General features: G+C 46.4%; 1 protein-coding gene across 3 annotated transcripts in view; it reads left to right on the top strand.

Moving 5' to 3' along the window:
- LOC310800758 (CMP-N-acetylneuraminate-beta-galactosamide-alpha-2,3-sialyltransferase 2-like) overlaps positions 1–15,607 on the top strand; it is a 79,462-nt gene extending 63,855 nt beyond the window's left edge. For 2 of the 3 annotated variants that reach the window (XM_083664689.1, XM_083664687.1), the window contains 3 exons: positions 10,688–10,733; positions 13,811–13,930; positions 14,224–15,607. In XM_083664689.1, coding sequence (XP_083520815.1) covers positions 10,688–10,733; positions 13,811–13,930; positions 14,224–14,391 — 334 coding nt within the window. In that variant the 3' untranslated portion in view covers positions 14,392–15,607. The remainder of the gene's footprint in view (positions 1–10,687; positions 10,734–13,810; positions 13,931–14,223) is intronic. The other variant, XM_083664688.1, reaches the window with a different exon arrangement.
- Positions 15,608–27,637: the final 12,030 nt, after the last annotated feature.

Here is a 27,637-nt window from a genome sequence, read left to right as displayed (position 1 = left end):
CAGGGTGAGGGAGCAGGGCCTGCGGCTTACCCTGGTCGAAGCAGATCTGGTTCGCGGACCTCATCCTGCTGTCACAAGGGCCGCTGTGGCCGCTTCCGCGCCGGGAGGACCTCCTGTCGCTGGCGAAGGGCGAAATACTCCATCCCACCGCTTCCAGATGGAAGCTGGCAGCCTGGTCCCTGAACGGGAGCGCCTGTTAGCTCAGGGCCTACCTATGTGGGTGGTACACGCTATACAGAGTGCTAGGGCTACCGCCACACGCTCTCAGTATGCTTACAAGTGGCAAGCCTTCTTGCACTGGTGCGCGGAGCGGGGCGTGGACCCAGTGTGTTGTAGTGTTCAGCCCATCCTCAGGTTCCTCCAGAGCCTGTATGATGCGGGCCAGTCCCCTCAGTCCCTCAAGGTGTATGTGGCCACAATATATGCCTGTCACATGGAGATAGAGGGCAAACCGGTAGGGAGTCTCCTGCTGGTCTCCTGGTTCATGAAGGGAGTGCGTAGACTATGACCGTGGGTGCGGAACGTTTGTGGGACTTGGTCACGGTTTTGGAGGGTCTCTCGGGTCCCCTGTTGGAGCCCTTGGAAACTGTGGACCTGAAGTTCCTGTTCTTGAAGACTGCGCTGCTGTTAGCCTTGTCTTCAGGCAAAAGGGTTGGCGACTTGATTGCCCTGTCGGTCCAGCAGTCTTGCTTGGTATTTGCTGATGACGAGCGGAGGGTTACGCTTCGGCCCAACCCCACCTACCAGCCTAAGAATATCAATGCCAGCTTCCGGTCTATGGTTGTAGACCTGGCAGCTTCCTGTCTCCCTCCTTTCAGTTTGGAGGAGGAGCAGTGGCTAAACACACTATGCCCAGTGCGGGCTGTCCTGGCCTACGTAGGCAGGACATGCATGCTTGCGCGCCTGTAACCAGTTGTTGGTGTGCTTTTGGCCGAGAGCCCTGGGCAAGGCACTGTCCAAGGAGCGCTTGTCGCACTGGATAGTGGAGGCCATTGCTTTGGCCTCCTCTGCCGCGGGGAAGGTTCCCCCGGAGGGTATTAAGGCCCACTCTTCGCGAGGTGTCGCAACATCCTGGACGTTATTGAGTGGTGTGTCAGTGGAAGACGTGTGCGGCTGCCTCATCGTCTACCCACCACACTTTTGTCAGGTTCTATAGCCTTGATGTGGCCAGTGCGCCCTTTGCGCACACTGTTTTGCCGGCCGCCAGGCAGTAGTGCCCGAGTCACTCGTTGCCTTCAGGTTGCCATGGGCTACGGCCATGTGCCCTGTTGCGAGCCTTAGGTCTCAGGGTCAGACGAGGTGCTTCCTGGCAGCAAGGTTGGTTGGATATAGTGTGAGAATCTGAAGTTTCAAACGAAGTAAAACGTTGGGGTTGTCCTACAACTGAGGTTTTACGAGTGAGAACAAGGATTCACATCTAGCCTTGCTGTTTTCGTTATGGAACAGCAGGTCGCTGGATGCTTGAGTGAGGTCTCTGGCTGCTGGCACAGACGTGACGTGGTGGTCACGGGGGCGGAATCTCTACGAGTTACGGTTGCGGAGATACGTCTGCCCTGCATGCAGGGCTACAGGAGACAGATAGGGTACAGGGGGGTTGGGAGTTCCAAGTTACTGACCAAATACTCTATTTCAGTGATTGCTGTCAGAATATAAAGCCATTTAACTTATTTTAACACAAAAACAACGCTGAATGCAGCTATAATGTCGCCCGTGCGTCCCCCGCGCGTGAGAAGTCGGTTGTGTTGTGAAAACTTTAAACAAAGAAGAAACTTCATGTTTTTTTTCTGTTTTCAACCCAAAGTGAGTACAAGTCTTCAACTGTGAATTTAACTTGCCTGTTTCTAAAGTGAAAGTTGAAATCGCTCCATTACATACAGCAGCTGCTGCTGCTGTGTTTCTGTCTCTCCTCAACTCTCTCTCTCATTAGGTTCAAAAGCCCACGCGGATCTAACATTATATCCACCAGTAATTCTGTCAGTTTTATGCCAGCTAGTTAAATCCAACACACACATGTTGTTGGTCAGGATCATAATGTGAACGTTTGTTTTGCGGCATTCAATATTGCTGGTATAGTGTCAGCCACTGCGCCAGCCGCCTGGCTCTGTGCTGTTAGTAGCTTGCTTGCTGGTCTCATGTAGAGCTCAGCTGTCCTGTTGTTAATATGAATGGCCGCATTGCAGCAGCAGAGCCAAACGGCATTACGGCACCATATCGACTTCATAAATCATTAATTAACCTAGCACCCCCCCACCCCCATCAACGACGATGTCATCATCCATCACGATGTTTCACTGTGGAACCATCACAATGGCTATTTGGTTGACATCGCACAACCCTATACTATATTAGGAGTTTGTAACTGAAAAGTTATCTATGAGTTAGGGTTAGGGTTAGAAATGCTTTTTTAAAACAAGTTATGATTTACTACCACTGGTGCCTCATCCCTCCCTCGGGCCTGTGATGCTCGTGGCCCTGAGGAGCGGGGGGCGTCCCTTAGTTTTCTGCATGAAAGGTGGCAACCCTAGCGGCTGGTAAGCTAGCAGCAGGCGTTATCATCTGTTTCTCCTCACAAAAAGCGCTCCAGGCAGCGCTTTCTCCACTCCAATAAGACGCAGGTGCTATGTGGACACGCAACCTAAAGCCCAGTTTATACCAAAGATAGACAATGAGACTGGCTGCAACTTGCAACTACTTGCAACTACTTGCCACCAGCCTCTGCGACTTGACAAGCTGAATTGCTGGCAATGCCATCAGCTGGCTGGAGTCGAGATGGGCAGCTTACACCGATGCAACTTTTCCTGCAACGGTTTCGTCTCTTTGGTGTAAACTGGGCTGTAGAGTGTAGCTCAGGGACGTAGGAAGGGGGGGGGGGGGGGGATGGGGACACGTCCCCCCTACTTTTTAAGAAGGCAACATTGGACCCCTGCACTTTTTGAAGTCCCAAAACTAAAGTTATGTTAAAAAACTGAGAACGGCAGGCCGCCCCATCTTCCAGCGACCGGCCCAGTATAGTATACTGAGTGACAATGGGCCGGCCCAATTACATCTCTTACTGGGCCCAGCTCTCCCCCTCTGTGTCTGGGCTGCCCCAATCACATCCCTGTATGTAATTTTTTAAATGCAGCCCTTACTTGAAATGAGAAAATGTGATATTACTCTGAATCTGGCTTTAAACGGCCAAAATTGTCGATTTTTTTCTTTTTTTTTTTGTGGCGACCCTAGGTCGCCGCCTTGGGCCTGAGAATGTGGACCTGTACAAAATGTGTCCGCTCCACCTTCGAAATCAAAGCTACATCCATGGTGTAGCGTAACTGCTAATGTAGCCACACTGGCATCAGCTCCTCCAGCCCGTTCTCGGTGTCCATTTGATACTTCATTTATAGACGCACAACACTTGGACAACACTCAACAAAGTCCATCAGGGAATTGGAAAAATACACAATCCATTTGTCCACATCATGGCTCAGCAGATCGCCATTATCCACACATGTCTCGGGCATCTGAGACTGATGGTGCTTAACCACGTCTGCGTATTTTCATGCTAGTCAAGTCAAGTCAAGTCAAGTTTATTTGTATAGCACATTTCATACACAGAGGCAATTCAAAGTGCTTCACATAAAATGGTTGACAGGAAAATAAAAGAAAAGAAGAGAGTAAAACGGACATTTAAAAGCATCACAACAAAACTTAAAAAAAAAGAGTATAAAAAGTGCATTAAGCAACTTCATTAAGCACACAGGAAAATAAACGAAAAGAAGAAATAAAATGGAAATTTAAAAGCATCACAACAAAACTTAAAAAAAAGAGTATAAAAAGTGCAATAAGCAACAGGCGCGGCAGTTGCAGAAAGAGCTAAAACTTATAGAGGACTCATTGGGTTTGCATAGTAGCTGTCAGCAGTTAAAAGCGACGGTAAACATAAAAGTCTTTAGTCTATTTTTAAAAGTAAGTAAGGTTGGGGCAGATCTGAGGTCTTCAGGCAATTTGTTCCAGCTAGCAGAAGCATAGTGGGTAAATGCAGCCTTCCCGTGATTTGATTTGCCCCATTCAGTAACTTTCCAACTGCGCCCTCTGCGTGCATTAGTATCGATAACGATATCGCCGTTCAAAGTCAACAAAACACAGCGCCAGAAAGCTCTATGTACATGTTGTGACATCGGGTACTCACCACGTGATGAAATAATAATCCATAGTTCCGTGAAACATCATTTTCGTAGCAAATCCGAATCGAGTTACTTCCTTGTTTTCCTGAAGACAGCGCTTCCGCTGTACAGCGCATGCGCGCATGCTTTTTTTTGTCTTTTTTCTTGCTACGGGACGTGGCAGACAAACTGCTTAGTCCCAGTGCTGGCCAATGGAGGGCGGTGTGGGATAAATAAAGACGAGGGTCTCCCTGTTACAAGTCAATCTACCATGTCCTGTGACTAAAAAGCGGTTATATTACACTAAAAAATGTCAAAAATCTTACTGATTGGGGCTTTAATAAGCTGGACCCTGTTGACCTAAGAGTTCTAGACGGTTCGTAGCGTGGGAGCAATTCAGCTATGTATTTTGGGCCTAGGCCATTAAGTGATTTATAGACAAATAACAGTATTTTAAAATCTATTCTCTGACACACTGGCAACCAGTGTAAGGACTTAAGAACTGGAGTGATATGATCAGCTTTCTTAGTCTTCGTTAGAACTCTAGCAGCAGCATTCTGAATGAGTTGAAGTTGCCTAAGTTCTTTTTTGGAGAGACCAGAAAAAAGGCTATTGCAGTAGTCTAATCTACTATAAATGAAGGCGTGAATTAGTTTTTCTAGATCCTGTCTGGACATGTATCCCCTAATTCTTGCTATATTTTTAAGATGATAAAAAGCAGATTTTCTAATTGACTTAATGTGGGAGTTAAAGTTGAGATCGGAATCAATAATAACTCCAAGATTTTTGACTTGATCCTTAGGCTTCAGGGATCGAGACTCAAGGCGTGCAGTGATTTTAAGCCTTTGTTCTTTGGGGCCAAACACGATCACCTCAGTTTTGTCTTTGTTTAGCTGTAGGAAATTCTGGCACATCCAGTTATTTATTTGATCAATGCACTGGCACAATGATTCTATGGGGGCATAGTCAGCTGAGGAAAGAGTTATATACAACTGAGTGTCGTCTGCATAGTCATGATAGGCTACTTTGTTTTTTTGCATAATTAGGCCTAGAGGGAGCATATGAAGGTTGAAGAGAACGGGCCCCATAATGGATCCTTGAGGCACCCAACAGGTCATCCTAGTTAGGTCAGATGTGTAATTGCCAATGGAGACGAAGTACTTCCTGTCTTGAAGATAGGACTTGAACCACTGGAGGACCGTACCCGATAGCCCAACCCAGTTTTCCAGTCTGTCCAATAAAATTGAGTGGTCAACAGTGTCAAATGCAGCGCTAAGATCCAGTAGCACTAGAATCGAATTTTTGCCTGAGTCTGTATTCATTCTGATGTCATTTATGACTTTAGTAAGCACGGTTTCAGTGCTGTGATGGGGGCGAAAGCCTGATTGGAGTTTATCTAGGAGATCATTTGAGGTTAGGAATCTATTGAGTTGTAGGTAAACAACCTTTTCAATTATTTTGGCTATAAAGGGGAGATTAGATATTGGTCTGTAGTTACTGATTACCGATGCATCAAGGCTACGCTTTTTTAGTAGGGGTTTAATAACTGCAGTTTTCAGGGACTCAGGAAAAGTGCCGGTCACAAGGGATCTATTAACTATTTGCAATAGGTCCGACGACAGACAGTTATAAACGCTTTTAAAAAAGCTTGTTGGAAGGGTATCGAGACAGCACGAAGATGATTTAAGGCCTTGCACAGTTTCCTCTAAGATGTCGTGGTCGATAACGCTGAACTGGGACAAATTTATCGAACTAGGGATCTGCGGGTAGGATGATGTCACAGCATTTCTTGGTGTGGAGCCACTAATAGCCTGCCTGATATTAATAATTTTATCCGTAAAAAAGGCAGCAAACTCATTACATTTGACAGTAGAGAGGAATTCAGGTGCTACACAGAGAGGCGGATTAGTCAGTCTATCAACTGTGGCAAATAGAGTGCGTTCGAGGTTGTAGGAGTGAAGGCTTTCTTTGTAAATATCATAGTGAATGTGAAGATTAGTTTTCCGCCATTTACGCTCAGCTTTCCTGCAATCTCTCTTTTTGCATCTAACGGATGCAGAATTTCGCCAGGGTGCTTTAATTTTGCCAGACAGCAATTTTAATCTAACAGGCGCCACACTATCAATAGTATTCAGAATTGTTGAATTGAAGTTATCAAGAATCTCATTGACAGAAGCTGATGTGGGAGGAGATAAAGAAAATGTCTCCATAAACAGCGCGCTGGTGCCTGCATTAATGTCTCGTCTTTTAACGGTTTGTGACCTATTAATGATCTCAGGGGAGATTTCCATTTCAAAAAAGACGCAAAGATGGTCAGACAATGCAACATCAATAGTCGACACAGAAGAGGACTTGAAGCCCCTAGTAATAACTAAATCCAGGGTATGGCCTCGGTTGTGAGTAGGCCCTGAAACATGTTGAGACAGATCAAAAGTATCAAGTAAGATATTCAGTTCTTTGGCAAAATTATCCGTCTGGTTATCAATATGAATATTGAAATCCCCAGCAATAGATATACAGTCATGTTCAATGAAAATTAAGGACAGAAGATCAGCAAATTCAACGAGAAAGCTGGCTGAGTATTTTGGTGGTCTATAGATATTCAGCAGTAACACAGTGGTTGAGCATTTCAGAATAGCAGCAAGGTATTCAAACGATGGAAAGTCTCCAAATGTTACCTGCTTACATTGAAACATATCAGAAAAGACAATCGCTACTCCCCCCCCCACCCTCTTATCAGCTCTGGGAGTGTCAATGAAGCTATAATTGGGCAGAACAGCCACTCTGTTGTTCATATCGAGCCAGGTTTCGGTGAGGAAAATTAAATCCAGATTATGACTGGTAATCAGATCACTGATGAGGAGAGATTTATTTGACAGCGACCTAACATTAAGGAGTGCGGCTTTAATATTTTTAGAGCCTGGCACTTGTATCGTTTGCTTCACAAGGGGAATGGCGATTAAGTCTGATTTAGAAACAGATCGTGTTGGGGAAAGTATTACGTCTGTATGAAATCAAGACTGGTATCGAAGCATTGTATCGATAGACCAATAGTGGTTTATCGCAGCCAGTTCCACTTCTAGTGTGTGCTGGCGCAGTTCCTTTATAAGGCTGTGGGACCTTGTTTCTATGGGGACAGGCCGGGATGGAGGGGTCTGGCGTCGGGCTGGTCGATGGCAGTATGGGAGAGGGCTGGAGGGCATGTGAGGGAGGGGACGGTCGAGGGGCCAGGTTCAGGGTCGGGAGGGTAGAACGAGGGGGCTTAGATGGACAGGGGGACTGGGGGATCATAGACAGTCCAAAGCTTATCAGTTCGTTCATCCTGCTGGAGAATGGAATGGGGGAGGGGGGTGGGGAGAGGTGGAGGAGCAAAGAGGTAGAGGAAAGGGCAGCGTCCTCCGCTTCATCCTGGAAGGAAGATGTAACTGGGAGTTCGCGGAGGGGTGTAGAGGCCCGGAAGGGGGGGGGGGGGGGAGAGAAGAGGTGAGGGGGAGGGGGGGGGCAGTGCCCTCCTCTTCATCCTGGAAGCAGAGAGGAGGAGAGGAGGGGGAGGAGGCAGCTTCCTCCGCTTCCTGTAAGGAAGACGTAACTGGGGGGTCGCGGAGGGGTGTAGGGGCCGCGAAGGGGGGGGGGGGGAATGGGATAAGATAGAGCAGAGGGCAGGAGAGGAGGAGGGGGGGGCAGCGTCCTCCACTTCATCCCGGAAGGACGTCATGGTTGGTTGTTGATGAGCTGGGAGTTGGCGGGGGGGACTAGAGGCCCCGAAGGGGGGGGGGGGGGGGGGGTGGGCTGATATCACCTGCATGGCAGAGGATATTTCGTCTAGTCGGCTGGCCTCGAGTTGTGGCAACAGGGATTGTTGTTGATGAGACGTGTCGACTGGCAATGTGACCTCGCGGCGAGGGTTGGAGATAGTGGAGAGGATGGGGGGCTCATTCCTGGCCGTGGAGTAATCAGATGTTGGGTGATTGATGTTGAAGATAAGATTGGCAGTGAACAGCCTTGTGCCATCTCTGTTGAGTCGACCATTACGATTGTAGAGATGGCTTCGATCCCAGAAGAGATTGAAGTTGTCAATATAATTCACATTATACTGAGGGCAGACATTTGAAAGCCACGTGCTTAGGCTTAGGGACCTGGTGAACTTATTGACTTTGTATCCATTGGGGGGCAGGGGACCACTGATAAATGCCTCAATATTGAGTGAGGCTAGGAGCTTCAGTAGGTCCAGGAAGTCACGTTTTAGTGTTTCTGATTGCTGTTTCAGAATGTCGTTGGCTCCGATATGCAGGGTAATCTTGTTTAGGGAGCTGTGAGTAGACAGGATTTCAGGAATTTTCTCTGTTATGTCACAGATCATCTCATCAGGGAAACAGAGTGTAGCGGTATTGTTTTTAATCCCAATGTGTTTAATATCCGAGTCTCCGATGAGCAAGGATGTTATAGGGGGCTGCGGCCTGCTAGCTCTTGATAGCCTTTGAGGCTGTGGCCTGCTTGCTCTTGATAGCCTCCTAGCTTTGGGGCTACCTAGGTTGTCGGATAGCCGATGGGCCAGTCCAATATCCATATCGGCAGTCGATACAGGGCTACCCAATAGCGGTTGAAATCTGTTTACCAGCTGTAGGGACATCAGTGGTGGAGGAGCAAAACTCTTCTTTCCACTTCTCACAACAATCCATGGTTGATCAGTGCTAGTGCTAACAGGGGCTATAGTAGCTAATGCAGGCCAGCCCGTGGCTGAGCTAATTTCCGGGTGATAAGAGGCAGTCTCTGAGGGACCAGGGATCACTAATCTTTTCGGCTTCGCTCCCTGGACATTCCAGAGGACAGTATCAGTTTGTTTCCCCGAGATAGCACAGGCTTGGGAGGCAATGTTTTCGGGAACATGAGTGGGCAGTTTACCCAAGGATGTGGGAGCTAGCAGACTGTTAGCATTCGTGGTATCTGTGATGGAAGATACATTACCCGATGAGGGAGTAGCTAACGCTAAGTTAGCATTCGGCATCGTAGCTTCTGTGAATCCATTGGAAACGGAGCTCTGAGGCTGTGTAGAGGTAATCCCAGTGTCTTTCAAACAATATATGGTAGTTTCCAGTATTGCAATTTTTTGAGGGTGGCCAGTACATCCTTTACAGGGCGACATGCCCTTAGCGGGGACAGGGTCCCAAATCCACACCAGGCAGGCTGGTAGATAGAGGCCGCAGGAGATAGCAAAAGCAGGCAAGCGATAGATAGCAGCGGAGCACAGCTTGTGGTAGAGGGCGCCCTTCCTCCCCAGAATTGCACGCTTGTAGGAGGCCTTCGATATGTGTACCTTGCTGCACCTGATTGGACCAACAACAGTGTTCCTATACAGTATATGCAGAAGTGGATAAGTAGCTTGAGACGAGAGGTCACCCCAACCCGGAAAGGCTTCCTTTAAGCCTTCCCCACTGGTGTAAGCTCCAGCCGACAGTACTTCACCATGGCAACCCATTAAAAAACGATATGGCGGACCTTATGGCAACAGTAAGAAAGTGAACAAAGGAAAGAAGTTATTGGGGGAATAGCGTGATCGTTTCTTACATCCGAAACTCCTCACTTTCAGGTGAAAAGAAGCGGCTGGCGGCTGCACATGTATCGGAGGAAGCATAATGCTACAGTAGTCTAAAGGTCCTTACACATCAAGAGCGATGCGAATATACGGCATGAAATTGCGATGCGAGTTTTGACCCACCTGTCAATCACAGCCACATATGTGTACACGTCGGAAGCGAATTTCTGAAAAATCGACCGTGGTTCGAAAAAATAAACACCGCAATAACGTTCGGCGAAACTTCGCCGTTGGTATGCATGGTTGCATTAACTGATATAGGTTCGGAAAATATTATTGACGTGCGAATCAATCGCACGAAAAAAAACGCTCCCGATGTGTAAGGACCTTAAAACTCTCCCCAGGTCAGCAGACGGGGGAATTGGCCAAGTACAATAGAGTGTATTTTGTTGTTGTTGTTATTGTCAAATGTTCTGATTTGTCTCATAGCTGAATCGCTTCGTCAAAGTAAAACTCTTTTCATAAGTATTTTACAAAATGTCAATGGAAAAAAATGGATGGGGAAATATATAATCCTATAGATCCCATGCAGAACCCGGAAGAGGGTGGGATTTAAGCACTATTGTACTTTGCCAATTCCCCCTGAAAGAAAAATGAAAGTACCGAAATGTAACGTTGAGTAAGTAGCTAATAAGTGACATGTTAAGTTACCAAAGTAATCTGATTACTCTGTGTTATGCAACGTGTTACCCCCAACCGTGACAAGGTGTGAGTGTGTGAAAATAAGTAAATCAGCTGGTGTATCAGTGTGACTTGCCGAAACAAACACATTAATGAGTTGTGCGTGTGTGTGTGTGTGTGTGTGTGTGTGTGTGTGTGTGTGTGTGTGTGTGTGTGTGCGAGTGTGTGTGTGTGTGTGTGCGTGTGTGTGTGTGTGTGTGTGTGTGTGTGTGTGTGTGTGTGTGTGTGTGTGCGCGCACGTGTGCGTGGATGTGTGTGTCTGTGTGCTTAGGACTCTGAAGAAAGTTAAAGACGGAGGTGTGGCTGCTAAAGACAAGGTAGGCTTCAGTTTTCCTGCAGAATATTCCGTGGGTTTTTATAGTTTGGGATTTTACATGTTTTTATTTTTATATTAAAAAGATTATCCATTTTTTTATACAAATGTTACAAATCTGTTTTAAACTCGATTGGATGAACGGTTCTCGAGATTAGAGCCCGAGGAATATGGATTTTTTTATCCGATACTGATTTGCCAAATGAGGGCGCCATCGGTCCCGATATATCGGTATGCTGATACATCGGTCGGCCTCTACTTGAGATAACCACTTTTTGTGTTGCCAGTAGGTGGCGCTATGCCAAATTGCACGAAATTCGGCACTACACTCTGTCGAGTTCCCAGCAGCACACTCCCCAAGTTTGAAGTCGATCGGACGAATGTTCCGTGATAAACCACTTTTTGTGTTGGAAGTAGGTGGCGCTATACCAAATTGCCCAAAATTCGGCATTGAACTCTGGCAGGTCCTCTAAGCACATTCCCCGAGTTTGAAGTCGATTCAACCAATGGTTCTCGAGGTAAACCACTTTTTGTGTTTGCCAGTAGGTGGCGCTATGCCGAATAGCACAAAATTCGGCACTGAACTCCGTCAGTTCCCCCTAAACGCAATCCCCCTGTTTGAATTCGATGAGACAAATGGTTCTCAAGATAAACCACTTTTTGTCTTTGCCAGTAGGTGGTGCTATTCGTGCTATTCGACATTGCACTCTGATGCCATCACTGATGACATCGGGGTCATCCCTATGTTCCCCGGGTCCTATGTTCCCTGGGTCCTATGTTCCCCGTTTTTCCCAAATGGTGTCCACCCGCTATGCCGACCACCCGCAATGCCGACCTTAGGTTTAGGCGTGGAGGTGGGAGAGGTTAGGTTTTGGGTTAGGGTCTGGGGGAGGTTAGGTTTAGGCATGGGGGGAGGTTAGGTTTGGCGTGGGGGCTGGGAGAGGTTAGTGAAAAACGGGGAATATTGAACCCGGGGAACATAGACATGATCCCATGACATCAACACTGATGACACCACCCATGTAGCCAATTTTAACTAAGAAGATAGGATGTACTGATGAACAGGATAGTATGTACTGATGGCTGTTCTTTGTTGGATTGTTTTGTCTGTCTGAAATAAGTACATGAATGTATTGTGTCTATCCCACTGACGTCTATCCTTGATATTTTTATGCCTCCGTCGGCGATAGCTAGGCCAGAGGCATTATGGATCCGGGTTGTCCATACGTCCGTACGTCCGTCCGTCCGTCCGTCCGTCCGTCCGTACGTACGTACGTACGTACGTACGTATGTACGTCCGTCCGTCCGATGTTCGTTAATGCAATATCTGAAGAACGCCTTGACGGAATTACATCAAATTTGCCTCAAACATCGACTTAAACTTAAGGATGATCTGATTAGATTTTGGTGATCAAAGGTCAAAGGTCAAGGTCACTGTGACCTTTCGAACGCCATTTTCAAGCTTGTTAATGCGATATCTCAGGAATGCCTTCACAGAATTTCATCAAATTTGCCTCAAACATCGACTTGGACTCAAGGATGAACTGATTTGATTTTTGTCAAAGGTCAAGGTCACTGTGACCTCACGAATGCCCTTCCCAAGTTCATTAAAGCGATATCTCAAGAACGGCTTGATGGAATTTCTTCCAATTTGGCTCAAACGTCGACTTGGGCACAAGGATGAGCGGATTACATTCTGGTGATCAAAGGCCAATGTCACTGTGACCTCTCTTAACGCCATTTTCAAGCTTGTTAACGCCATATCTCAGGAATGCCTTGACGGAATTTCATCAAATTTGTCTCAAACATTAACTTGGCCTCAAGGATGAACTGATTACATTTTGGTGGTCAAAGTTCAAGGTCACTGTGACCTCACAAACACCATTCCCAAGTTAACGCGATATCTCAAGAACGGCTTGATGGAATTTCTTCTGATTTGGCTCAAACATCGACTTGGACGCAATGATGAACAGATTCCATTTTGGTTATCAAAGGTCAAAGGTCAAGGTCACTGTGACCTCTCAAATGCCATTTTCAAGCTGGTTAACGCAATATCTCAGGAATGTCTTCATGAAATTTCTTCCAATTTGCCTCAAATTGTGATTTGGACTCAAGAATGAACTAATGGCGGAGGCATAAATATGCGGTGCGGTCGTTCTAGTTTGTATTGAGATGTGCATGTCTTTTATTTCATGTGTTTTTAACCTAACATCAAATCAACCAACAAATCAATCAATCAATGGAGATATTGAGTAGTGAGCGGAGCCATGGGGTGTGTGTGTGCAGAGCCAGATTAACACCCCCAGGGGCCCCTGGGCACTGAAGCTCCCAGGGGCCCCCCACCCATTGTCCGGATGTTTGGATGTTTTTTCGCCATATTTAGAGGAATATCTCATTTTAAATTAACATTAGTATTATACTGTTATGTCATTATTCAGTTTCTGAGATTCAGTTTCTCACTCACTCATAGGCGATTCTAGGCTTTGCAAACCGGTAGCACCAGCAGGATAAAAATATTAGTCTGACTGGGGGGTTTCAAAGAAATTTTGTACATTTTAAAGTAAAATGCATGAATCTGATGCACTCTGAGAGAAAAAGGAAGAGGCTAATCTTCACATTAATATCCTCTTCACTGTGCTGTGGCTTTACAATGATGAAAAAATAATTTACATTACATTTCCAATACAAAACAGCAGAGGGTGCCGCAGCACCACAAGCACCCCCACTTCCCGCGCCCCTGGTCACCACTTGCCCACAGGCATCCACTGAGACTAAATCATCAGACTTAATCTTCTTGGAAACACATTTTATTTTGTCCTGATTGGTCTTAGATTTGTGTCATAGTTCTGTTGAGCCCAACATGAGCCGGACCAATTTTTTTTTTTTTTTTTTTTGGAGGGCCCCTTCACCCCGAGGGCCCCGGGGCACCTGCCCCAGTTGCCCTATGGTTAATCCGGCCTTGTGTGTGTGTGTGTGTGTGTGTGTGTGTTTGTGCATGTGTGTGTGTGTGTGTGTGTGTGTGTGTGTGTGTGTGTGTGTGTGTGTGTGTGTGTGTGTGTGTGTGTGTGTGTGTGTGTGTAGATTCTCGTGGTGAACCCGGTGTTCCATAACTATGTTCACGAGCGCTGGACCGAGCGTCATGGACGCTACCCTTCCACCGGCATGCTGACCTTGGTGTTCGCCCTGCACATGTGTGACCAGGTGTGTGTGTATGTGTGTGTGTGTGTGCGTGTGTGTGTGTGTGTGGTCCTATGTTCTGATGACTAATCTCAAGAAGTTTTATCCTTCACTAAAGAGTCAACCTGTTAATCACAAAAAGGCGCCCAACTTAAGTTCCAAACGGATTCACGTAACACCACGCCGTGGCAGAGGCACTCTGCCGAGTGCCCTCTAGTTTTGTTGTTGCTTTCTTATTATATTGTTGTTTGTTTATGGACCCTCTTGAAAACAACATGATTAATCTCAGGGGGTTTTAAGTGTCAACCTGTGTGCAGGTGTCGGTGTTTGGCTTCGGGCCCAACCAGCAGGGAAACTGGCATCACTACTTTGAGAAGAACGGCGGCGGTGGAGCTGTCAGGAAGCCTGACCCTCACAGCCCGGGCTTTGAGATCCAGATCATCCACCGCCTGGCCACGGAGAAGAAGATCAGCCTGCACCTCTGACAGGACAAGATCATTACCATCCCGTCAGCTTCTCATGCAAGAGAAACGTTGTTTGCTGTTCCAGTAAATAGGGTGAACCTTGGACACGAGTATGGTGCAGGAAATCTAGTCCGCTCAGCTCATAGAAGCTGAGGTAACAAGTTGAATAATAGTTAGCTGTGCTGTTTTATTCAACAGCTGTGCAGGTTGCGGAGCGGGTGAATTTGCAACATGTGCGTTTCACCGTTTGACCCTTCATTATGTAAGGGATAATCAACGACTAGATGTGCGTTATACGATTTTAATGCATGACTGGCAACAGAGGCAAAGTGCATTAAAATCATATAATGCACACATACGAGTTGATTATCCCGTCTATACCATGGTCATTTGCCAACACTAGCGTTTGTTAGTTTAGAAATCAAAATCTTAAGTTTTTCACAAGCCAACAGCAACTATAGCAGCAGTTGGGAAACTGTGGGCGGCTGTGGCTCAGGAGGTCGTCCACTAATCAGAAGGTCGGTGGTTCGATCCCCCGCTCCTCCAGTCCGCATGTCGAAGTGTCCTTGGGCAAGACACTGAACCCCTAATTGCTCCGGATGACTGTGCCAGGACCCTGCGTGGCAGCTTGCCGCCTTCGGTGTGTGAATGGGTGAATGTAGGCACATTGTAAAGCGATTTGGATAAAAGCGCTATATAAATGCAATCCATTTACCATTTACCAAACCGACTAATACCTGGAACAAGCAAGTTTGCTGTTCCAGTAAATAGGACAAACCTTGGATCCGAGCCAGTATGGTGCAGGGAAGCTAGTCCGCTCAGCTCATAGAAGCTGAGATAGTGAGTTGAATAATGTTAGCTGTGCTGTTTTATTCAACAGCTGTGCAGGTTAGGGAGCGGATGAATTTACAACATGTGTTTAGACTTGAGCCGGACTACGTGGGCACTCCTCATCCTCCTCTGATCTGTGCTTGTTGATGTTTATATCTCAAGAAGTCATGTGACTTCATGCCTTGGCATGTGACTTTTCTTGTTTGGATTTATTTGCCAGTTACTTCCTGCTGCATTTACAACTGATGATGGTGTTTGGATGAACACCTAAATGTCTCGTTTTCTACCGTTTTTTAGTCCAGTGCTTTTAAAAATAAATTATTTTTAAAATGTTGATAATGGGTTTATTTTTTATATTGTCTGTCGAAACCAAGGACCCCACTGGAAACAAGTCTTTGAGTTTTTGTGATATCCTTGATGTTTTTTTAAAGATGCATGTCTTGTGTAGCGTGTATTTTTAAATGAGTGTCAAATAAAGTAAACTAAATCTCTGCGATAGATTTGTGGTCTTCTTTCAGCACAAGATCAACGAAATCTTTGAGATGATCACTTCAACTAAAGGCTTATACATGAATTATGACAGAAACATTATTATAAAGTGTTACCCAAGTGGGCAAGCATGCTGTTAATACAATAAGTAATAATTATAGACCTGTCTTCTTTTTTTTTTTTATGCGATCTAAACGCAGTTATGGATCTGTCCACCAGAGAGAGCTTTTCAGAGGTCCAAAAGCTGAAGACACGATCCCAAACCCAAGATCCAACATCTTGTGTTGACCGTGACATTAGGCTACGTTCACACACAGCACCCAAGCCTTGCCTACGCCTTGCCTTTACCCACGCTTTTAAATAGGCGTCCTTTTTAGTCAATGAGGCTGTGTACACAGGGCGCCTCAACGTGAAAATTGCGTGTACCCACGCCTTGCCTGAGCTGCGCCAATTTGATCGTTTAGGCGTGAGTTCTATTTTCAAGCCGACTAGGCGCGTGAAGGCAGACTTTTTCTGTCAAGCCATGAAGTAAAAACGCGACAATATCCGTGGGAAATGGCAAAGTCAACTGAATTTCAAAATAAAATGGTGTTACTACAACAGTGTTGAGCAGAGAGAGAGAGAGTGATTGACGGGTGGCTATCACGTGGGGCTTTCTCCCCATCGGTAAACACATCTTCAGGAGAGAATAGTGACTGAAGTGACATGCACGCAGAGGCAGGGCCTAGCGGCACTGGAAGGGGTCACAGGAGCGGAGCTGGCCGTGGTGCTGAAAGGGCTGGAGGACGAGCGACCCGGGCACGCGGAAGTTGTCCCGTCCCTGTCCGAGGTGCTGATCTGCCTTCCCGCCTCAGGAACGATGGCGGGAGACAGAGCAGCGCCAGAGCCAATAGGAAGGCAAAGACAATAATTCAATAACCCCACTGATTCTGTGATTTTCTGCACCTGGTCAACTGTCTATTTAAACACGTGTCATTTCAGACCCAGTCGCTGATTATTATCTTGTGCTGCTGTGGTCCTGACCTGTTCTGAGATTCTCCTGTGCCTGTTGGATTATTCGACTCCTTGTGACTTTTCCTGTTGGACTATCCTGACCTATTCTTTGGACAATTCTTCCTGTGTTAGTTTAGTTTATTTGGCTCCGCAGCCCCGTTTAAGTCAGTTTTAGTCTGCAGCAATTACTTGCAAAACCTTTGTTGTTATTTTACGTTTGGTCAAGTCAAGTAAAGACATTGAACCTGCTTTTGTCTCCGTGTCTCTGCATTTGGGTCCACACACACGCACAGCCTTACATGAAGAAGCAAGATGGACATTAAATACATCAGATTTATTTTACCTACCCATGATAATTCGGGACCACACGTGACAAAAAAAAACACTCGGGAGAGAGGAGAGGCGCTTGTGACTCGGCTCAGGTTCAGCGTGGAATAGGCATCCAGTGTGATCGCAAAAGCGTGTGATAGGTTCAAACCCAGCTCAAGGTATGTAGGCGTAGGCGTGGGTTGAGGCAAGGTAAGGCGTATTGTGTGAACGTAGCATTAGGCTGTATGTCCGCTGCAGGTGTAGCCACCAGAACGAAGCAGGTCTACGACCAGTCCACTTACGTTACGTACATCGCTCGTCTGCTCTACAGAAAAGGGGTGCACACAGACGTAGTCCGAGTTTGACTGACTATTTACCTTTTTTCCCGCAAACAAGACACACAAACTTTATTCAAAATATTCAACTAAACAACAAAATTGCATGTTCAGTCAGGCAGATTAAGTCAAAGGTGGGCCCATTTGTAACTGGAGTGAACTGGAGGACTGAGATTTATGGGATTGGTGAAGGCAGAAATGATCTGTAAAGAAGCTCTATTGGATATTTAAAGGATGGCTTTACCGGTAATCAACCACTTTGCATCATATATAATCTCGGTAATATAAGCACATGGGCAGTGTTTTATCTTCTCTCTCTGTTTACCTCACAGAAAAAAATTCTCCTTGGAATGTCCAAGGCAGGAGCTGAGATGTCTGAAACTATGACATTGTGTTGTAGAAATAGAAAAAAAAATCTTGAGTGCAGGTCATAGTGAACTTTACTGGGATGGCTTGTGCCCATGAAATGAGAAAATCTGCAAATACAGTATTGCATTTTCCACTGAGAATAAAGGGAATGTCCATTTGTTGTTGTTGTTTCTTTTTCCCATATAGGTGACGTGATCACGGTAACATGTCGCTGGTCCGACCTCCCCTTAGTCCGACCTCCCCTCAGTTCGACTACTCAATGTTCCGACCTATTATGGTTTAAAAGTAAACAAGACAACTTACACAAATAATCACATCCCACACATTGGCGTTGCCCCGGATATTAAAATATTATGCACATGCTTTGCCGCAACACGGTCTCCAAAGTTCCCAGTCATCCTTATAACTCGTTCTACTTTCGGGATCTATATATACCCCCTTCGAAAAATGTGCTTTAGACTTAGGGTGTTAATTCATATAGTAATTTTTTATTTTTTATTTTGGCCAACATTGAAATATTCCAGAATTGCATGGTGTGCTAAAAATAAAAAATCATTACTATTTACCACTTATTTACCTTGATTTGGTTGCTTCCTTGTCAAGTTATGAATGCCACAATGCATGTTGGGACATATAATATGCAAATGTATGTGTGTCTGTGTAACCGGCGCCAGACCTAGAGGTTATCTGGCTCCGGCCCATGAGATACACAGGCTAAGAAAGAGCACCGTGGATCCTTGGACCACTGGCTGATGACTGTGAATGAATTAGTAGAGAGAGACGAAGAGTGAACGTTTTCACCAAGCCAGCGCCATTTATTTCTGACATCAACATATTTATGTTAATTCACTTATTCACTTTCTTTATGTTCACTTTACTTTCAAAAATAATAGAAAAACACATCTTTCCATATTGGTCTATAGACTTCATTATATTCACCGACAGTGGCGCTGGAAGTACTTTTGGGTAGAGGGTGCTGTAAGTAAGGACTCTCGGTAGTGCCCGCAAGGGCAGCGGCGAAGAAAACAAAGACGTTTTTTGGACTTTCATCCATATTTAGAAGAATATTTAATTTTAAATTAACATTAGGATTATACTGTTGTGATGTCATTATTCAGTATCTTCTCCTTTTCTCACTCACTTTCATGTAAGCACCTGCTCTCCCTTTAGTCGTTTTACACTACAACAGACAGCAACACAGGCATAAACACTGAACTTATTATTATTATTATGGAAAACCAGATTATGATGAAAATCAAACACTTTTGAAGAGAGAGCGTATGAAACAAGATTAGAGCTGGGAAGCACAAACTGTTTTTTAATGCATTTTGTTGGTGGTATAAACACAAGACAGCCAAATCCAACAATTTCAAAAATCCCATCTCTTGCCACCAGGGGCTGCTGCAGCACCCTCAGCACCCACCTTCCAGCTTCCTTGTCCGATGCATACTGTATTAATAAAATAAAAATAGATTATGTACCAAATAAAATATAAACCATTTGAAAATAATAATTGCATTGGTCCCATTACTGAAACATATGCTTATTGATATCAAAATCCCAAATTCTCAAACCAAAACAATAATTCGGCCATTACTGTATCAAAACTGTTTTAATATTATGTTGTATCTATTCACTAGTACTCTGTTGATAAGGTGCATAATATGGCTGTGGCAACTCAACAAGCATAAAGTTACTCTAGAAATAATACATCTAATTTGTAAACACTGATAAAGTACTAACACATTTTAACATGACACATACACAACATAAACCCACATCTCTAAATGATCAAACATTACTGCGGGATGCACGGCATTAGACTACATTTGGTTACATGCCGCCATTCCGACGTGCTGTCACTCCGACGTTCCGCCACTCAGTAATATCGGCACTCAGAAATATTGCCACTCAGAAATCCCGCCACTCCGATTTTCATAAGGTCCGCCACTCTGAACTTGATTTGACTTCCAGTTCCCGTTCAGGGCAGCTGTCCAGGGTGCTGAACCGGCCGGGTGTCAGATAAAGTAGGCTACTCGGGCATTGCCGCGGCCTGCAACTTGCATTCTGTGATTTCTTATGTCTATATTGTAACGAATCAGGTATTCGTCCAAGGAACCGGAGACTTGAAGTTGGTACAGGGCTTTTATTCTTGGCTTCACACACAGCTCCTAGCGGTAGCTTCGCTGCTAGCTATACACACACCCAGCTAGCTCGCTCACATATCCAGACTGACTCCTGCCATGAGACAGGATGGCAACCTACACCCCCTTCCCCCCAGGAACACACCCACACACATCAGTTCCTAGCTAAACACGGAAACACCACATTACATGTAAAACCCCGGATCGCTACATATTCCCCGCCCAACAATAAGTCAATGCCCACGTTGACACCCACAACCCACACATATCCCCCTGTACCAAAACACACCAACACTTTTTACCCCCACCATCTTTTTTCCCGTTACCGCATCAAATTCTAATTCTCAACAACAGTCTTTTCTTTTTTTTCCACACACCACTTAATTTCCGTTCCACCACCACCAACATTTAGCTACTTCACATCACCCACATTTCAATCCAACACAAGCCCCAACATTTACATTATTCCCTTTCCCTTATTTCTTTTCCCCTTTTACCTTCATTCAACCACCACCATTTCCCTCCCCCCTTTCAAAGCTTCGGTCCCACCTGAAGCACCTTAGTCCCTCTCAGCCCCCAGTGGGGTTAGTCCCCCGCAGGGTGACTCTTCTCGGTCCCTTTTCTGCGCTCCACAGCCACCGCATGCACTGCAGTAGCTCCGCACATCCTCCTTGTGTTTGCCCCAGTAGAATCCCAGACGAACCCGGCGCAGCGTCTCCTCAACCCCCCGATGATCGGGTCCGAGGCCCCTGTGTGCCCACCGTAGCGCCAACTCCCGTAGGCAGCCGGGTACCACCCACCATCTTTTATTGCGCTCCTTTCTCTCCAAACGGCCATTTTTACACAGCTGCAGGTCCGAAAACATGTTCCACAGTCCCTTCGTGGCACTGGAGCATGTGTGAATCTCCTCCACAGGGGGCCGGCGTCCGGCCGCTACCCATGCGTACACCGGACCGATATCCGCATCCTCCGCCTGCCTGCGTCTCCACTCACCCACATCGACATCCCAGATGGCCATGTCGTCATCTGTCAGGTCCACTTCTACACAGTCCTCCTCGTCTTCCTCCACCTCTTGCACTCGGTCGTCCTCCCGTCCCCCTCCCCCAGGGGGCGGCGTGCTCAGGGCAGCAGGGCGAACACCACCGGCATCCATCTCCACCTCGGCTTTCTGCACAGCAACCGTGGGGGGTGTGTAGCGGCTAGATTGGGCCGGCTCCTCCGGCAGTAACCCCTCTCGCTCACCCGGAGACACGAGCCTCGCTCTCCCGACTGTAACAGCGCTGCAGATGATGTCTCTCACTTCCCTCTGGCTGTGAGCACGATCCCCGCTCTCCTGATTGTCTCGTCACTGATGATGATTTCCCCCTCTACCGGCTGGTATGCAGAGCAGCTAGCCTGGGCCGGCTCAAGTGTCACTCTCCTGCCCTGAATAACCGGCTCTGCACTGCTCCGCTGCTCCGCTGCCTGTTGCTCCGGCTGCATGTCTCCTCCATTCCCCAAAGTCTCAGTGCACTCTCTGGCTAAGTGCTCCGGCGAACGGCACGTCCAACAGAGCCTCACCTGCCCGCCGCCTGCACGTCTCTCTTCTCCCGCTGTCCTCCGGTCTCCGACAGCCTCTTGACACTCCCTGGCCAGGTGTCCAATCGCTCCACATAACCAGTAGGCTCCCGGCCTTTCCCAGTACCGTTGCGCTGCGTACCTGGTCTTTCCCCCGGGACCGCTGCGACACCACCTTGCTAGATGGCCCGGTTCCCCGCATGTCCAACACAGTCTCTTTTGCGGCTCCTCCGGCCATTCTCCCCGCTGCATTACCTCTGTGCTCATCAAGTCCACACGCTGCATGACTTCCCGCAGCGCCCGCATCAGCTCCACTGCCCAGGCAGGAGTCGCTTCCACCAGCCGTCTGACTTCTTTCAACAAACGGGCTTCCATGCCCGCCAGCACCGAGCTGATCCCCGCCGTCAGCTCCTCTTTCCTCCCGTTCACCGACGGCCATTCTCCGCCGCGCACCATCGCACGTGGTGCTCGTAACAGCTAGTAGTTAGCACCCCTGGTAGCTAACCTACTACCGCTAGGTCGCTCGAGCCCAAAAGCCGTCCCACACACAGTCTCTTTTGCCGTTCCTTCTCACCCTCTCCCCTCTCGGCCGACGCAGAGGCGATACCGCTTTACTTCTTGACACCAATGTAACAAATCAGGTATTCGTCCAAGGAACCGGAGACTTGAAGTTGGTACAGGGCTTTTATTCTTGGCTTCACACACAGCTCCTAGCGGTAGCTTCGCTGCTAGCTATACACACACCCAGCTAGCTCGCTCACATATCCAGACTGACTCCTGCCACGAGACAGGATGGCAACCTACACCCCCTTCCCCCCAGGAACACACCCACACACATCAGTTCCTAGCTAAACACGGAAACACCACATTACATGTAAATTCGCTACAATATTAATTAATACACAGGACAAGATGTTACTATCCCTTGTGCCAAAATCCGAGGAAAAACACATTTAGAAGCCCAATCCAGAATAAAACAAGCTAACAGGCTAACAAACTAATAAACAAGACACAAATCACCAGTTACCTACCCTAGCCAACAGCAGTATGAAGCATGTCATTGGGGTTTTCAAGTGGGCACCTTCCTTCACCGATGTTTCGTTAAGTTAGGCCCACGACACCTCAAGAAGGCTTAACGGTGTAATCCAGCGTCCTGGAAACACCCCCCTCCATGCTACCACCGCACAACTGCATATTACCTCACTATCTAAGCCTAGCTATCCAGGTCGGTTCAGTATGACATTCCTGACTACACCACCACTGTCAATGATTCAGCCCTGTTGATGCGGACCGTCAATCATGACCAACAACAAACCATCCCTAACTACACCACCACTGTCAATGATTCAGCCCTGTTGATGCGGACCGTTAATCATGACCAACAACAAACAATCAATCTGACCTTAGCGAGCTCCCCAGCTAGCATGTTTCCTCCCTATCCACAGCCATTCACTTGCTCGTTCTGCTGCCTGAGACATGTTGCTAACCGCAAGTTTCAGGCTCCGTCCCCGAATGCCCAACTCAGTTAGTGATTGATTGATTGATTGATTGATTGATTTTGGTGAAAAAGTCAACACAGAAACAGGGAAACAGACAGTTCACCGAGGATAAAAACACAATAAAGCCTTGCGGCTTATTTCCATTGCGGTCCTCAACGTACAACATTTAGAGACATAAACACACACGAATGGGAATCACCATTCAATACTCGAATTAAGACTATTTACATTATTTCTAGATTGAAAGGAATAATGGCACGCTTGAATATTATACAATACATATACATTTGTTGTTACATGTAAGGAATTAACATCCGTTGCAAACAAACTAGGGGGGGGGGAGGGAGTAGGGGTTGCAGGGAATGGGGGTATAGCAGAGGGAGGGGGGTGGAGAAGCTCGCTCACGCATGATTGAAGGCTATGCATATCTGGCATAACATCATCCACTAGGGCTCCAATGTGTGTGACCGAGAGAAAGGGGGCGGGGGGGGTGTGGCGTCCAGGAAGAGTTTTGCAAGAGCGACAGGCCGGACTGGGCGGCATGGGGGGTGGGGGGTGGGGGGAGGATATGTGTGTGAGTCAGTTTGCTTGTTGGCAGGAATGTCCGTAGATTGTCCATGTGAGCTATAAGCCTAAACAACCAGATAATGGAGGCCTCCTCGGTTGTTGAACGGCCTCGACCAATGTCTTTATCTTGCAGCTGTCTAGGTGAGGGGTGACCTGTGAGGGGGGGGTTGGCTCCTCGTCTCCACAGCCCTTCAAACGGGGATAATTTATCATGCACCATCCGGCAGTCTGGGGGTCCAAATGAAAAACAATGATGGATAATTTGGTTATCCGAGTGAAAGTATAATCCAAATCTTTCTCTCGGAGCTTGTCTCTTCAGCTTCAGACACTTCAGTCCCGTTATTGCATCATCACCAAGATCTCGTCCAGTTTCTTGACCACTTCTGCAAGCATAGCATCCACCTTTGAAATGCGTTCAGTGATCGCATTAGTCTGAAAGTTCATGCGTTCTATGATCGCATTAGACTGAGAGTTCACAACACGGGCCAACTCGTTTATCATGTTGACAAGAGTGGCTATCTGTGGGCTTTCCTTCTTCCCCATCAACATGCAAATTTTCCGATAGACGACTCCAATGCCAACACCAATTAGCAAATGTCCAGCTATCATGAATCCGAATTGGTAGACATCTTCTACATCTTCTACTGTCAAAATGGCAAGGCAAAGGGTCTGCCATTTCATCCAACCATCCATCACGTACCCCGCTGAAAACGTTCCGTCCGGGCATTTTGGCTCACCCGACCCAGCATTCTTTGTTGAGATAATTTTATCAATCGTGTTGAGAGACCAGCTTATTAATTCCATAATTCCTCAGGTTTTGGTTTATGAATAGACAGCGGAGAGGAGAAGGTTTTTTGCAGGGAGCAGGCTGGGTAAGTCAGGAAAGCTGGAGAGGAGGAGGAGGCGTCCGCTCAGTCCAAGGGCGAGAACAGAAGAGGCAATAACGGACTTTGCCACAAAACCACGGCAGCCCACCTCTACAAGCCGCACTCGAGCCCTCCAATATATAATATATCTGGTGTCTAAATATTAACCAAACCTGAACTATGAACCAAACCGTGAAAGCTACATCTTTCCCAAAATCTACTTTGTCAATAAACATTTTCGATTGGACTTTTAAACTTCTGTAGGCTGTGTGCGCAATTATCTCTCTCTCTCTCTCTCTCTCTCTCTCTCTCTCTCGCTCTCTTTCTCTCTCTCTCTCTCTCTCTCTCTCTCTCTCTCGCTTTCTCTCTCTCTCTCTCTCTCTTCCTCTCTGAGATGCTGCTAAATGGGTTGCCTCGAATCCTCGAAATGATTGTGGAGCCCAGCAAAATTAAAATAAAGACGTGTTGTTCAAAGATGTTGTTGGTGCTCCCTCTAACTCCACAATGTGCAAGATAGTAATAGGCTATGTGTCTCTATAGGCGGGTGCACAACGCACACACCCTGCTTAGAGAGCAGCGCACACACATGCTGACACGCCCGCAGGAACATATAGGCTAATTCTGTTGTCCCTCCTGGCTGCGTGGAGAAACCTGTCCAGCCGCTCACAGAGCACGGAGGCTGCCCCGTTGCTGTCCATGGTGCTGAAAAGCTTTCCCGCAAGTGAACCAGGGATTAAATAGTGCATCTTCTCACTCAAAATCGTTTTAATTAGCTTGAATGTCACTGAGAAACGTATGAATGAATGTCAGTGGGCCATGTGCCATGTGTGCTGCATGTAATTCTTATACATTTATGATTATTTCAGGCTTCCATCACAGATGGAATGCAGCGATGGACAGGCGCCACCCCTCGCTGTGGGTTTTCATCCGCCGCCTTAAAGATGAACAGCAGAAGGTGGAGAGGGTTTGTGTGACCGCCGAACGGGGGGATCCTCCACCCCCCCAACATCGAAAGTGGCGAAGGGTGGAGGAAAGGCTGCAGAGGCTGCGGCGGCAGTACCAGCGAGGAGTACCACCCTTGAACAATATTGGAACGCTGTCCAGTACTGTATTGTCCACTTCTGAGGAAGTAGGAAGGAAGGGAGGAAGGGAGGAACGAGGAAATAAAGGAGGGAGGGAGGGAGGAAGGAAGGAAGAAAGGAGGGAGGAAAGAAAGAAAGAAAGAAAGAAAGGAGGATGAAGGAGAGAAGGAGGGGGGAGGAGGAAGGAAGGAAGGAAGGAAGGAGGAAAGAAAGGAGGGAAGGGAGGGAGGGAGGAGGAAAGAGGGATGGAGGGGAAGAAGGAGGATGAAGGAAGGAGGATGGAGGATGGAAATAAGGAGAGAGGAAGGGAGGAAGGAACAGTCAAAAGAGATTGGGTCAATTTAATTTAATATGGCTGAGAGAATATTGCTTTGTTTTACACCTTTTCTTATTTTGACAGGTTTAATGACTCCAATATCTGTTTTGATTACAACTTTTGTTGTAACTTTTGCTTCCTCGATTGGTTATTTGTCGTCAAATAAACATGTTGAATGACTTGAATGTATTTCCTGCACAATAATTCCTTTTCAAAAAGTCATTTTTCAGATGTTTTGTGAACAATACCACCTCAAAAAAAATTTCAATTCCATATTTCTCCGCCTTTCCTGCATGAAATTCCGACTTCCAGTTCACATTCAGGCAGCTGCAGCAGTGACATCATTACAGCTCAGTGCCATCATTAACCCTTTATTATCAAGCCCAGTCCAGCAGGAGAGAGCAGACTCCCCTGTGCCCAGCTGTGTGTCCATGAAGAGTGATGCTTTGAGGATTTCTTTTTTGATTTTAAAATAGAGCATTTATCTGACAAAAGGTAAGTTGTTATTTGCATTAAACATGAATATTTTTTCTTAAAGAAAATTTAAATACAGATGTCGGTGGCCCGTATGCATGGCGCTAAAGTAGAAAATTTCACGTCATGGAATTCTTCATGTCTCCATGATAGCTAGGGGGTGACTGTCTTTTCTTTTTCTTTCCTTTTTGTAATATTGTATGTATAATCTATCTATAACATACACAACTATGTATAATCTATCTATAACATACACAACGACAGCTGATAGGCTAGTGTGCTGACACACACACACACACACACACACACACACACACACACATGTTCTAGCTCTGAGCCCATGTCCTCCTGACTACAGTGTGCATGCAGCGCTTCCCCAGGTGATCTCAAAAACACTGCAACGGACATACTGTAGCGTTACATCTAGCCTATCCATTTTATAATTCTGTCCATTTTCTGACAGAACAGTGTGGCCGGCCACAGCCTAACACTAGCAACCAGCAGGCTAGCTAGATCAAGCTAGCTATCAAAGAGTATTGAAGGCAAGAGTCAACAACTGTATGCTTTAATTTAGACAATAGCGCTACCACCATTTTGGCGCAAAAACGTCTCCTTGGCCAACAAGACAACAACGACGGGCCAAAAAAGCAGATTCTCTGCCCTTACATTAACTGTCACTTCTTATTTGTGACCTGTTCCATCATTTTGAGTCACATTGACCCCAAAACACATTTAGAGTGTAATACACTGTTGGAAAGAGGAGACCATAAACTTTATGGGGATATAAATATTATCTTTGTACTTATAATAATAAGTAATATTGAGTGAGATACACCCGTTTATGTTTTGACTGTTTCCAAACTATGTTTTTGAGAAAAACTGCCTCAACGTTTGACATAAATTGTGAAACATTTATTAGATAAATCATTCAAACATACAAAAAAAAGTCTGAGTTGTCACTACCACCACTACTACTCCTACTATTACTACTACTGCTACTACTACTATTGCTGGTGATTGGTGATGTCACCAGTGATTTCACTCAAGCACTCAATGATGATGTCATCAGTGATGTCACTCAAGCAATTGTGATGTCATCGGTGAGTGATGTAATCAGTTCTCCTGCTACTACTACTACGCCCACACCTCAGGTAGGATTGGGCTGAAAATTTGTATGACCGTGTGTTATGATCCGGGGAAGGTCATGGGAGAAGGTCCAGTTGGTTTCCAGGACTTTCCAGGTAGTTACTGGAAAGTCCTGGAACCCACCTGGAAAGTCCTGGAAACCACCTCCCAAGGTTGGATTGGGTTGATTTTTTTTATAGCGGTGTATGATCCAGGGAATGTCATGGGACGATCCAGTTGGTTTCCAGGACATTCCAGGTGGTTTCCTGGAAGATCCTGGAACCCACCTTGAAAGTCTTTGAAACCACCTC

Source organism: Poromitra crassiceps (assembly GCF_964638095.1).
Source record: "Poromitra crassiceps genome assembly, contig: HAP1_SCAFFOLD_59, whole genome shotgun sequence".
Taxonomy (NCBI): domain Eukaryota; kingdom Metazoa; phylum Chordata; class Actinopteri; order Beryciformes; family Melamphaidae; genus Poromitra; species Poromitra crassiceps.
The sequence above is the reverse complement of the archived record's forward strand: the minus strand, read 5'-3'. Positions and strand labels throughout refer to the sequence as shown.